Raw genomic sequence first — 13035 nt, 5'->3', positions numbered from 1 at the left:
TAGAGCAGTCTGACTGAGCGGTGGTAGGCACCAGCAGGCTCGTAAGCATTCATTCAAACAGCACTTTCGTCCTTTATTCCAGCAGCTCTTCGCAATGCATTGCAATGTTTATGACTTCAAGCCAGTCAACTCCCAAGATTAGGCTGGTGTAACCGATGTGAAATGGCTAGCTTGTTAGCGGGTGCGCGCTAATAGCGTTTCAAACGTCACTCGCTCTGAGATTTGGAGTAGTTGTTTCCCCTTGCTCTACATGGGTAACGCTGCTTCGAGGGTGGCTGTTGTCGATGTGTTCCTGGTTCAAGCCCAGGTAGGAGCGAGGAGAGGGACGGAAGCTATACTGTTACACTGGCAATACTAAAGTGCCTATAAGAACATCCAATAGTCAAATGTATATGAAATACTAATCGTAAAGACAGAAATAGTCCTATAATAACTACAACCTAAAACTTCTTACCTGGGAATATTGAAGACTCATGTTAAAAGGAACCACCAGCTTTCATATGTTCCCATGTTCTGAGCATATCACTTAAACGTTAGCTTTCTTACATGGCACATATTGCACTTTTACTTTCTTCTTCCAACACTTTGTTTTTGCATTATTTAAACCAAATTGAACATGTTTCATTATTTATTTGTCATGCTCTGACCTGTAAAGGTGTTATTTGTTAGTGTTTAGTTTGGTCAGGACGTGGCAGGGGGTATTTGTTTTATGTGGTTCAGGGTGGTTGTGTGTATGTGTCCATGTAGAGAGGGGTATTTGATTTATTAGTCCAGGGTTTTGGTTATTGTTATTGTATATGTTAGTTTATTTCTATGTTCTGTCTAGTCATTTGTATTTCTATGTTTAGTTAATTGGTGTTGGGGCCTTCAGTTGGAGGCAGCTGTCTATCGTTGCCTCTGATTGAAGATCCTATAATTAGGGGTGTGTTTGTATTGTGGATTGTGGGTAGTTGTATTCTGTTTTGTGCTTGTCATGTGACAGAACTGTTAGTGTCGTTTCCGTTAATTGTATACGTGTTTATTTTGTTTCTCTCTTCTTATATATTAAAAAGAGAAGATGAGTATACACTTCCCTGTTGCGTCTTGGTCCACGACACACGTTACATTATTTGAGGCTAAATTGATTTTATTGATGTATTATATTAAGTTAAAATAAGTGTTCATTCGGTATTGTTGTAATTGTCATTACAAATAAATAAAATAAATGTAAAAACAATCGGCCGATTAATCGGTATTGACTTTTTTGGTCCTCCAATAATCGGTATCGGCGTTGAAAAATCATAATCGGTTGACCTCTAATCTCTGGTTTGCACTAACTAGCTGTGGTCCAGGGCATAGATAGTAGCTAGCTAGCTCTGGTCTGGACTAGCTGTGGTCTAGCTCTGGTCTGCACTAACAAGTTCTGGGCCCGCTCGAGGCCAGGGTGTAGCTAATAGCTAGCTCTGGTCCACACTAGCATTGGTCTAGCGCTTATCTGCACTAGCTCTGATCCATGGCATTGTTAGCTAGCTCTATATACCCATAGCAGGATGTGAATGCAGGCAGTTTACCCTTCAATCTGTGCTGTGAATATGTTTAGTTAAATTGTGGGATTTGTTGAGTGTTCCCTTTCTTGGCACTACTACTGTTGTGACGTCTGCAAACTTGATGATTGAGTTGGAGGCGTGCTTGGCCATGCAGTTATGGGTGAACAGGGAGTACAGGAGGGGGCTGAGCACGCACCCTTGTGGGGCCCCAGTGTTGAGGATCAGCGAAGTGGAGGTGTCAGGAAGTCCAGGGCCCAGTTGCACAGGGCGGGGTTCAGACCCAGGGCGTTGAATGCTGAGCTATAGTCAATGAACAGCATTCTTACATAGGTATTCCTCTTGTCCAGATTGGATAGGGCAGTGTGCAGTGTGATGGCGATTGCATCGTCTGTGGATCTATTGGGGCGGTAAGCAAATTGAAGTGGGTCTAGGGTAACAGGTAAGGTAGGGGTGATATGATCCTTGACTAGTCTCTCAAGGCACTTCATGACGACAGAAGTGAGTGCTACTGGGCGATAGTCATTTAGTTCAGTTATCTTTGGTTTCTTGGGTACAGGAACTACGGTGCCCATCTTGAAGCTTGTGGGGACAGCAGACTGGGATAGGGAGCGATTGAATATGTCCGTAAACACACCAGCCAGCTGGTCAGCGCATGCTCTGAGGATGCGGCTAGGGATGCCGTCTGGGCCAGCAGCCTTGCGAGGGTTAACATGCTTAAATGTCTTACTCACGTCGGAGACAGAGAGCCCACAGTTCTTGGTAGCGGGCCGCGTCGGTGGAACTGTGCTTTCCTCAAAGCAGGCGAAGAAGGTCATAACATTACACATCATTCACCATGTGTCCCCATGTATACAGAGACAGTATAATTTCCCTGCAGTTACATGTGCTGGTGCCTCTCAGGCAGTTTAAATTATTGACTGAGGACCTCTATGTAGTTGAATATGATTGCTTTTATATAGTATGTTTATTTTGTTATTGTGTGCTGAATTATATTGTTTTATACACATATATGTGTATGTTTCATTATTCTGTTTTTATTGTAATGTATACAGAGCCCTCTTGTAAAATATATTTCTTATCTCAATGTGACTCCCTGTTTCGATAAAGGTTAAATAAAAATGAATATGCAAATCTTTGCGAAACGCCGAAGTTGATTGGAGTCGTTGGGTGTCCTGGGACAGTGATTGGTCACTGTACAAACGACACAGATCTGAGCTCACGCGGGTGTACGTCTGCGTGACGCAAGTCACAGTTGTCTACAAATTGAGGGCTCGCGCCTCTTTATCAATGGAATAGTAAAGACAGCTGGGCTCTGCCACAACACTGGAGAAAAACCGAAACTTCAACTACTCCCGACCTCGTATTATTTGGATTGTTTGTGTTATTCATTGTGAGTGTCACTTTAGCTGGGACTAGGAGCAGAAGTTTCAAAGCCTACTCAAAATGAAATACGTTATAGGAATTGGCGGGTAAGTTAAGTTTGTATTTGTCGTTCGAAAATCTGTTTTATTATATAATACACATGTATATTTTGAGTAGAACATTTTATAAATTCATTAGTTGATTTAACGTAACATGGTATCAAATCTAAACACTAACACATGCCATGTTCCTTAGCTAGCTAACGCGTTACGTTAGTTGGCAAGGGGGTAACCTACGTTAGTTACCTTGAGTTTCTACTCTAACATTTGTTATTTATAAAAATGTAACAAAGTCACGTTAAGGATCCAGAGATACATTTTTTTACTAGGGCAATTTATTAACGACAGGTAGTGTAGGTAGTTAACTGGGGATTTGGTCTTAGCAAATCGTCTGCCACATTTGTATGTTGTCGTAGTCGGGCGGGAGATTTAAAATTCCAGCGCGGACTTTCACATTGAACACATTGGAGGGAGTCTCAGTTTCGAAATTTGCAAACGTGAGTGCAATTCTCCTTGCTGGCAACTTGTGTTATACATGTTTATTAAGCATGAATATTGCTTTTTGCCAGCTATGTTTTACTATAATGTAAAAATTTGACTTGGCTGAATATCAGGCTAGCTAACGCTGAATGTAGGACTGGCAACGTTCCGCGTTGTTTCCAAAGCTTTTGACTAAATTCAGAGATGCACTTAGCGAACTTACCTAGCTCGTTATAAAACGTTTGCTTGCAAACGTATTCAGAGTAGTTAACATTTGATGACCTTGCTATTTTAGGTAACCAACTATGTGCCCTGTCCCGCCACAATGGTTAGGTTGCTAGCTACTGCATACAATGTTGACTGATATTTAAGTAACTTACTGCAATAATGCCTGCAAGGTATGCGGATGAGTGATGTATAGACCGCTCAGACTTTCAATACACGGACGCCTTGTTAAATCGCATGTCATGTTTATTTATTTTCAGTGTGACTAATGGTGGGAAAACCACTTTGACGAATAGGCTGATCAAGTCGCTACCTAACTGTTGTGTGGTGCATCAAGATGACTTTTTCAAGGTAAACTTGGTCTGCTAAAACGTCTCTATACAGTGTTTTTGCATGACCTTGTTAAGGGAAAATATCCCAAACACTCATACATGAACTAATAGCCATGATGCATGCCGTCTACGGTCACCTGTTCTCCCTTTTAGATCTGCGTAGTATGCTGTAAATTAACCTAGCACTGACATGATGCATAGCCTAAGACTCTGTCAGTTGTCTTTTCACACACATGCCTTGCTTATTGCCGCCGTTTTAAAATGAAACTGCATTAACCTGTACAGAATCGGAGCTTGTGCTGAGTAGCTCACTGCTCTTGTGCTTTGTTTCCTGTTTTATTGATGTCTCTGGTTTTATATGGATTCTCAATGCTCTTGTGCATGTTGTTCCTGCATGCTTCAGCTAGGTGTGCACGTCTTGCAGTGTTCCGCATGTAATGGGATCTGCCCGTATTCAGATCAGCCTGGCTTGCAGCAATGTTTTATGGTGTTATTTCAGAAACCTGATCAGATAGAAGTCGGGGAGGACGGCTTTAGACAGTGGGATGGTAAGCCTGGATTTCACTGTAGGAGACTCATAACTGATCATTGTACTTGTCCATTAGTGTAACAAAGCATCCCTAAAAATGTCATATTTGATTATACATGCATAAATATTAATACTACCCTAGAGCACAATTCCCATTAAACAGACTGAATACATTTCTTCATCCAGGTGTGTCCCTTTTTGCTAAACTTCTTTCCCCTATGCCTTTCTCTGTTCTATGCAGTGCTCACAGCGTTGGACATGGATGCCATGGTGAACACGATTCGAGGCTGGAGTGAGAACCCAGTGAAGTTTGCACACTCCCACGGTGTCAACGTGTCCCCTTCCACAGAGGTTGCCGACCCAGAGCAGCAGATCCACATTCTGATCGTAGAGGGCTTCCTTCTGTACAACTACAAGTGAGTCCATCTGCACCACTGCTAACTGGAAATGTACTTGCTAACGGGGGAGGAGAGTAATCAGCTGGTTTGTGTGATGTATTCAAATAGCTTGTCCCTTATTCCTATGACAACTAACGCTTACAAGCTCTCTCAAAACTGTATTTGAAGAGTTATGAGGACAAATATTTGGACCAGTGTCTGTTCAAGTGACACTTGTGGGCTGTGTTGTCAGCTAGCTAGATTCAGTAAGAGAATTTCAACTGAATGGATGTGGTCTCCAGGAGTGTGCGATCTATATTATAGTACCTCAGTTGTACATTGGTGGAGAGTTGAGTAGAACTACAAGTTGTTCTTCCCTCCCCAGACCCCTGATGGACGTGTACAACAAGTGCTACTACATCTCCATTCCATACGAAGAGTGCAAAAGGAGGAGAAGGTGGGAATGGGGTGACTTCAGATCACTAATATTCATATGTAGCTATAGTATGGTCATCGTTCTGGCCAGATAAATAATAGTTGTGCTAAACTCATTTTGTTTCCTTTTTTTTAAAGTACAAGACAATACACTGTCCCTGACCCCCCTGGCCTGTTTGAAGGCCATGTGTGGCCCATGTACTTGAAGCACAGGAATGAGATGGTCAAGAGCTCTTTAGACATTGGTATATATACATTTTTGCCTCCTTTCCCATTTGTCGGTGAAGGTTATTAAATTTCAGCTTTGTAATTTTTTTTTGTAGGCATTTCGGTGCTAGTAGCTATGACTTCCCTTTGACAAATGTCCTGATCAAGGTTTACACTTTGCTCTAGCGTATCTGGATGGCTTGAAATCAGAAGAAGGGATCTACAGCCAGGTGTATGAGGACATCCAGAATACACTGTTGAATTGTTTATAGGTAAGAGGTGACTTCTGTCATTGCCTTCTGTCTTTTAAGTGTTGATGCTAAATTGAGTGAACTTTACTTTTCTGTTTGTACAGCAGGAACTCCATCTCCAAACCTGTATAGATCTGTAAATAGCATCAAGACTGAAGATATTTTTTTTTAATTAAAGCATTTTTTCTTATTGTGTAAATTATATTGAAGGAATGGTAACTTGTGTTTTACAGAATACTCATTTCTGTTTCTTATCTAATCTGTTAGTCCATTACTTGTGTTAATCAAACCACTGCCTGGTATCTGAGGGAGAGGGACAAACTCTGACCATATGTCAATTCAAATATTTTTGTAAGGAGGTCAATGTGAATGGGTATATTATGAAGGCACTGATATAGCATGGCTGCACATGGCATTTTGATAACTTTGAGAAAAATAATTTTTATTGGAGTTGTGCCTCTGCCCTCATGGGCTAGAAGGGTCCCACCTGAACTGGCTGCTTACCTTCCATCTTTGAGGACATGTTTTTCCTTTCAGATTACAGCGGTCACTTGACTATATAATACATCTGTTACTATATACTTGGCTTTGTTCGGCAAGTAAATTGTCCCTCTCAATTTAAAATGGGTTATTCATGTTTTTCAATATTACTCCTGTGTCCTGTCTTTATTTACAATTCTAAACTTAATTGTGGCGCGAGTAAATTAAGTTTACATACACCATAGCCAAATACATTTCAACTCAGTTTTTCACAATTCCTGACATTTAATCCAAGTAGAAATTCCCTGTCTTATGTCAGTTAGGATCACCACTTTCTTTTAAGAATGTGAAATGTCATAATAGACTGATTTCTTTCATCACATTCCCAGTGAGTCAGAAGTTTACATACACTCAATTTGTTTTTTTAGTAGCATTGCCTTTAAATTGTTAAACTTGGGTCAAATGTTTCGGGTAGCCTTCCACAAGCTTCACACAATAAGTTGTGGGAATTTTGGCCCATTCTGCCTGACATAGCTGGTGTAATTGAGTCAGGTTTGTAGGCCTCCTTGCTCGCACACAGTATTTCAGTTCTGCACACAAATTTTCTATAGGATTGAGGTCAGGGCTTTGATTGCCACTCCAATACATTGACTTTGTCCTTAAGCCATTTTGCTATAACTTTGCAACCAACATATCCACATAATTTTGAAGTGCCCCAGTCCCTCCTGCAGCAAAGCATCCCCCACACCATGATACTGCCGAGTGGCCTTCTGGGTTATGTCTCGTTTTGCTGTGGATATAGTTTTGTACCTGTTTCCTCCAGCATCTTCACCAGGTCCTTTGCTGTTCTGTGATTGATTTGCACTTTTCGCACGTTCATCTCTAGGAGACGGAACGCGTCTCCTTCCTGGGCGGTATGGCGGCTGTGTGGTCCCATGGTGTTTATACTTGCGTACTATTGTTTGTACAGATGAACGTGGTACCTTCAGGTGGAAATTGCTCCCAAGGATGAACCAGACTCCTAGAGGTCTTAAATTTTTGTTAAGGGTTTGGCTGATTTCTTTTGATTTTCCCATTGCTTGTCAAGCAAAGAGGCACTGAGTGTGAAGGTAGGCCTTGAAATACATCCACATGTACACCTCCAATTAACTCATGTCAGCCTATCAAGCTTCTAAAGCCATGACACAATTTGCTGGAATTTTCAAAGCTGTTTAAGGGCACAGTAAACTTCTGACCCACTGGAATTGTGATACAGTGAAATTAAATAATCTTAACAATTGTTGGAAAAATTACGTGTCATGCACAAGTGTTAGCTTAGCCCGACTTCAACTAATTATGTCACTGCCTGACCGATGGTGCTCCTCTCTGTGAGTGTTGTGCCTTGTCTACAGTCTTTCTCTTATGTTAAGCCCTCTTTGGAACAAATAATTGTATTTGTTTAAGGACTGATCCTAATTTACAGCTACTGAACTTGTCAATGATTATAACAGTCATTGCTATACCACGGTGAAGTACCAAAAATGTTTCTGAACAAAATGCTCCACCTTGTTTGAGATAAATTTACAAAACTGGTTTACAGATGACAAGGGGGGTTATTTACATATAATATTAGCTGGTGCAATGAACATAAAAGATGGAAATAATTAAACTGATCAAAAATGTGAAGAAATTGTTTGTATTATTCAATCATTTATGGTAGCTTAACACTTTACAACACAAAGTGGTAATAACACGCCAATATTATGGTTTCTCATAGCAACTACTGGCAGCTAACATAGTGACTTTCCAGAGTTCTACCTGCAATGTGACCTGTGCCCCATTGACCTTAAATAAATAAAACCTGTTGACATGGGGGGAGGGCTGTAGGAGACTGATATAGTAACCAGCCGTTGACACACATCCAGTTAACGCAGCCAGCTAACCTTGTAATGGTTGCCCTCTGAAAGACAGGCCCTCAAATTCACATTGCTAAAAGGCTCTGAGTGCTTGTGGACATAGACAGGCGGAGTGTTTATATTTAGCTGGGATTCCTGCAGTGTCAGGGGAGGACATATTGTACTTGTATAAAGATGGACACCCTCTAATCCACAGCATGACTGGCCTGTTGCCCATAGCTACCCTTCTGACTGACAGGCAGCTCCATACCCTCAGCCTCCTCTCATAGACTAAACATAACATAGTAAATGTAAATCCGGGAAACTGAAATTGGTATGATATGTTACGTTTGGTATAGTTACATAAGACAAATGGTTACTTATGGGAAAAATGAAATGGTCAGGGTGGATAGGTGGGCGTGTAACACGAATGTCTAGCAACCCAAAGGTTGCGAGTCCAAATCTCATCACGGACAACTTCAGCATTTTAGCAAATTTTTAACTACTTACTACTTTATAGCTACTTTGCAACTACTGAGCATGCTAGCTAACCCTTCTCCTAGCCCTTTTAGTGAACCTTAACCCTTTAACCTCACTCCTAAATTTAACCCTGAGCCTAGCTAACGTTAGGCACCTAGCCCGAATTCGTAACATAAATGTTTGGCAAATTCATAACATATAATACGAATTGTAATTCTTAACGTATACGAAAAGGCTGTTGGACTTCAAAAAATTATAACAGTACATACCATGCGAAATGTAACATATACTAAATGGAGTGTCCCAGATTTACGTACAGAAATATATGAAATGCTCTGAGACCAGGTTGCAGTCAACCTTGCTTCTCTTCCAGCAAAAGTACACAATGCATCAGAGGGGGACAAAGCAGGGGAACGGCGAGACCTGCTCTCTCAATCATGGTCTCTTATGAAGCCACTCTACACCCTCTCAATCACGTATATAATGAGTGGAAACAGAATGACGCACAATAAACCTCGTGCTTTCCCACAGAAACCTACTGTCCCTATCCTCTGTCACCTTGCAACATATAATGGCTGGACAACTGTTGCATCTAAGTTGCACTGGCACAGAACTGAGCTGTATATTTACTCTATTAAATCCAATGTATATGTTATAATGGTATACCACAGAAGTGGTCGTGGAGGCATTTTATGCACAGTATATGCAATAGCTTACATAATCTTTTGATCATACTATTCATAACATACAGGCATTCGTACTCTACTGTATACTGCCATCGGACAGGGATAATTAGATCTCTTCAGTTACAGACTATTCTAAGGCTCCTGCACTGTAACAGATCTGACGTGAAGGCTTCATGTAACATATCTGACCAGGACCGTAACAAATCTGACCTGTTAGGTATCACATCTCTGAGGAAGGAATAGTTCACGCTGTTTGACAGCAGCCAAGACTTCCATAATGATTCTGTCCAATCATCAGAAACCATTAAGTGAGATACAGATCAGTTTCACGGTCTTATGTAACTATATAATCAATGTCTGGGTAATACTGGCAAAAAGTATTGCATGTTTGTTCTTCACTGCAGATGTATAAATGAGGGTTTATAAAATAAACCCTCATTTAGATGTCAACCTTGTCATCCATCATGGTGCTCTTGAAGTAAATTAAGTGTATACTCATATTATATTCATGTGTCCCATTATGGCTCTGTGATCACACAGATGGCACCATTGAGGCAACCTCCATTTTGAAGTAGTACATTTTTTCCTATTACATGTACGAGTTGGCAAACAAACTGAAAGGGTGCATACTGCCACCTAGTGTTTGCTCATGAATATAATTCATTGGCAGATCCCTCCTGATGACCGGATGGAATCATGTGATTCTTCCTCAACCAATAGGAAGTCCCACCCCGTTGAAAGCCTTCAGTGGCAATCAATGTCCATGCCCAAAAAGGTTTTATCCATCTAGAGTCCTCTGTCTAACTCTATGACTGCTACCCTGTACGGAACAGCATGGGGTTAACCTGACAGCAGGTCCTATGGCAGGCATTTTGGAGTGTTACTTAACCGAGTCAAGTGCACTACGTTTTTTAAACTCAGTAAATAAACAGGCTACCTTCCCTGGAGTTCCACTAGAGTTCCACTGCCATCTTGTGGCAAGGTTTATGTGGTGGTAATCGAGTTACTAGATTAAAGAGAGTCAGAGAAACAGAACTTGATAACCCCTATTGTTATCCCTCAGCTGTATGGTATGCACTACAGTATTTCAGAGAAGTAGTGCGAGGTAACACAAAGCCCACTGTGTGATTTTACCGTGTGGCATTTACCGTTCAAATAAACCGTGTGAATGGATCTCACAGAGCCATGCAGCCGCAGCGCGCGCCACCTGCCTGTGTGCTTATTTTCCTGACGCAAATAGCTCCTACTATGACACATTTTCTACTCAAGTATTATGAATGCTTTCAATTTAATCCACGTATAAAACGTATTGCTTATGATGACGATTAGTCACTTGTGACAGAAGTTACCAATTTTGCCGAAAGGTGTGCCACGATATTTGACAAAAAATGTATCAAATTTGGATGACCAATCAGGGACACAACTAAAATCACTTTATTTACTTTTAGATATCTTGCCTTTTCAGTACAAAATCTCAACGTGCATTGGGAAAGGACTACCTACCACCTATACGCAAAGTGTAAATAGTTATATAGACTGACGGTTAAGTTAAACATGGTATTTGTAAAATAAGCCCTTGCTCCTGTCTGTGCATGCGTAGAAAAACAAATTCTATGAAAGTAGTGCCTACATTTCCACCTTCCAAGTAGTTATACCTGACATTCACTGTGGAGATGTGGTGCGCAACTGCATGACGGAATCAAGTGTGTGTACAAAACATCACCCGTAACCCAGCATCACTTAGACTACATTTTTACAGAAGTTAATGTCACAGAGTTTGGTATAGTTCAAATAAGTTTAACCATGTAGAGGTTATCCTCTACCGTTCTGCCTGCTTTATGTTCGGGTTCGTTTAAGCACTGGACAGCTCCATTTAAGCACGCGAGACACAGAATCCAATGGGAGAACAACGGTCGGGTGTATAGATTACACAGCACCGGGTCTGAATGTCACGCACCGGCCCAGGCGAGGAGACCACCTGCTGAGCTCTACCTGACCACCGAGAGGAATTTCAACAGTCATCACCCAACTTCTGCACCAAATAGATCCCCTAGAACAGGGCTCTCCAACCCTGTTCATGGAGAGCTACCTTCCTGTAGGTTTTCGCTCCAACCCTAATCTAGCGCACTTGATTATAATAATTAGCTGGTTGATAAACTGAATCAGGTTAGTTACAACTGGGGTTGAAAGGAAAACCTACTGTAGGGTATCTCTCCAGGAACAGGGTTGGAGAACCCTGCTCTATATAACTAGAACATTGAATCTGGAGGAGAGCATTCGATCGAAACCCAACATATGCTGAACAGTGAGTCAGAGTTCTTGGTTCTGGGCTCCGATATTGGTCACTAGACCTTCGCCATAGGCCGCCAATGCACGAGCGCGGCCAGAAACATCCCCGGGGGACACGGAGCCGGTGGGATACCCAGGAGCGCGTCTGCCTCCCCAAGGAGGCACCGGCTCCACTTCCAACGGTACCGGTCTCGGGGCTCTCCAGGAGTTCTCAGGCAGTGGGATCCCGAGGGGAGGACGAAACCCTGCTCGGGATGATGTCAGCCTGCCGGTTCGACGACAAGTCTTTGCGTCACCAGTTAAGAGCGAGGAGATTACGCATGGTCGCGGCACAAACCAGGCGCGACACGAGAGACCAGAAGCAATAAGCATCAACCCAGGTACCCACATCGTGGTATGAATAATGCCGATGATGCAAACACTAGACAACGCGCCCAGCGCACTGCTCAAGCCTCCGATTCCATTTCCTCATCCAGACGCATTCCAGCTCCAGAATCAAATGCATCTCCAACTGCGAAGAGTGCGCTTTCTGACAATGGCGTGGACTCGCTCGCAGCCCCAGCAATGACTCGCTCGCAGCCCCAGCAATGACTCGCTCGCAGCCCCAGCAATGACTCGCTCGCAGCCCCAGCAACCAAGAACGATTGAAAGTAATAATATGATAGCTGATGATCCCACCGATCCAAACAAAAAACACCAAAATGCAGTTTCTATAACATGTACCCGTTAGGCTGGAGAAGCACAGCACCTGTGCGTCATCCACCGAGAACAGGCTGTGGCACCAGATTATTTCATAATGGTGATGTGACAATATACCTTATAGAGTATTTGCTTTGCATTATTTTTACATCCAGATAACAGTACAGCATATTACAAACAACGTATAATACTCTCACAGTTCCATGGAAATCATACAACTAACATGGATGGCTTGTGATTTCTCTTCTCTGGTCTCCCAGACCTTGTTCCTGGCCCCTACTATATCCAAGCTGCTTATTATATCCAACGTGTACAGATGTATGCCCTGAGATGTGCTGGAGAGGAAAACGGTCTGTCATGGTAGGAGTTTATGTTTTATGATTGATTATGCATATCCGTGTAAGATCAATTGCGCTAAAACATTTACCTTGACATTATCTATGTATTACGTCACAAATGACATCTACAGTTATTTGATTGATTAGGTAGAAATCAGACTGGTTGTATGGACCAGACTTGTTTGGCGTTGGCCGGCTCGGGAGTAATAGTATAATAATAGAGCGCCCTACAACCTGGCATCCGACCTAGATTTTCTCTCTCTGCTCTACCAAGTAAAATAAACTCCAAATGAAAGTCAAAAGTACCCTCCTCCTCAGTGTACTCTAAAGCATAATAGGTGAACTGATACTAACTTGTTATTATGTTGTTATTAAGTTGTCATCAATGATAATTCAAATGACTTTC

The 13035-nt window shown here is 42.0% G+C and overlaps 1 protein-coding gene across 4 annotated transcripts; it reads left to right on the top strand.

Moving 5' to 3' along the window:
- The first annotated feature begins 2735 nt into the window (after positions 1-2735).
- LOC123724386 (nicotinamide riboside kinase 2) lies at positions 2736-6433 on the top strand. Of its 4 annotated transcripts, none has more exons than XM_045687445.1 (8): positions 2736-2995; positions 3913-4003; positions 4484-4532; positions 4755-4929; positions 5276-5347; positions 5464-5570; positions 5719-5804; positions 5888-6433. In XM_045687445.1, exons 1-7 carry the CDS (start codon positions 2970-2972, stop codon positions 5802-5804), a joined length of 606 nt encoding a protein of 201 aa, XP_045543401.1. In that variant the 5' UTR covers positions 2736-2969; the 3' UTR covers positions 5888-6433. The 4 variants fall into 4 exon arrangements, with proteins under 4 accessions (XP_045543401.1, XP_045543400.1, XP_045543399.1 ...); XM_045687444.1 differs by having other exon boundaries at positions 4388-4532; positions 5891-6433; XM_045687443.1 differs by having other exon boundaries at positions 4388-4532.
- Positions 6434-13035: the final 6602 nt, after the last annotated feature.

Source organism: Salmo salar, chromosome ssa10 (genome assembly GCF_905237065.1).
Source record: "Salmo salar chromosome ssa10, Ssal_v3.1, whole genome shotgun sequence".
Classification (NCBI taxonomy): domain Eukaryota; kingdom Metazoa; phylum Chordata; class Actinopteri; order Salmoniformes; family Salmonidae; genus Salmo; species Salmo salar.
Note: the sequence above shows the minus strand (reverse complement) of the source record. Positions and strands in the feature narration are given on the sequence as shown.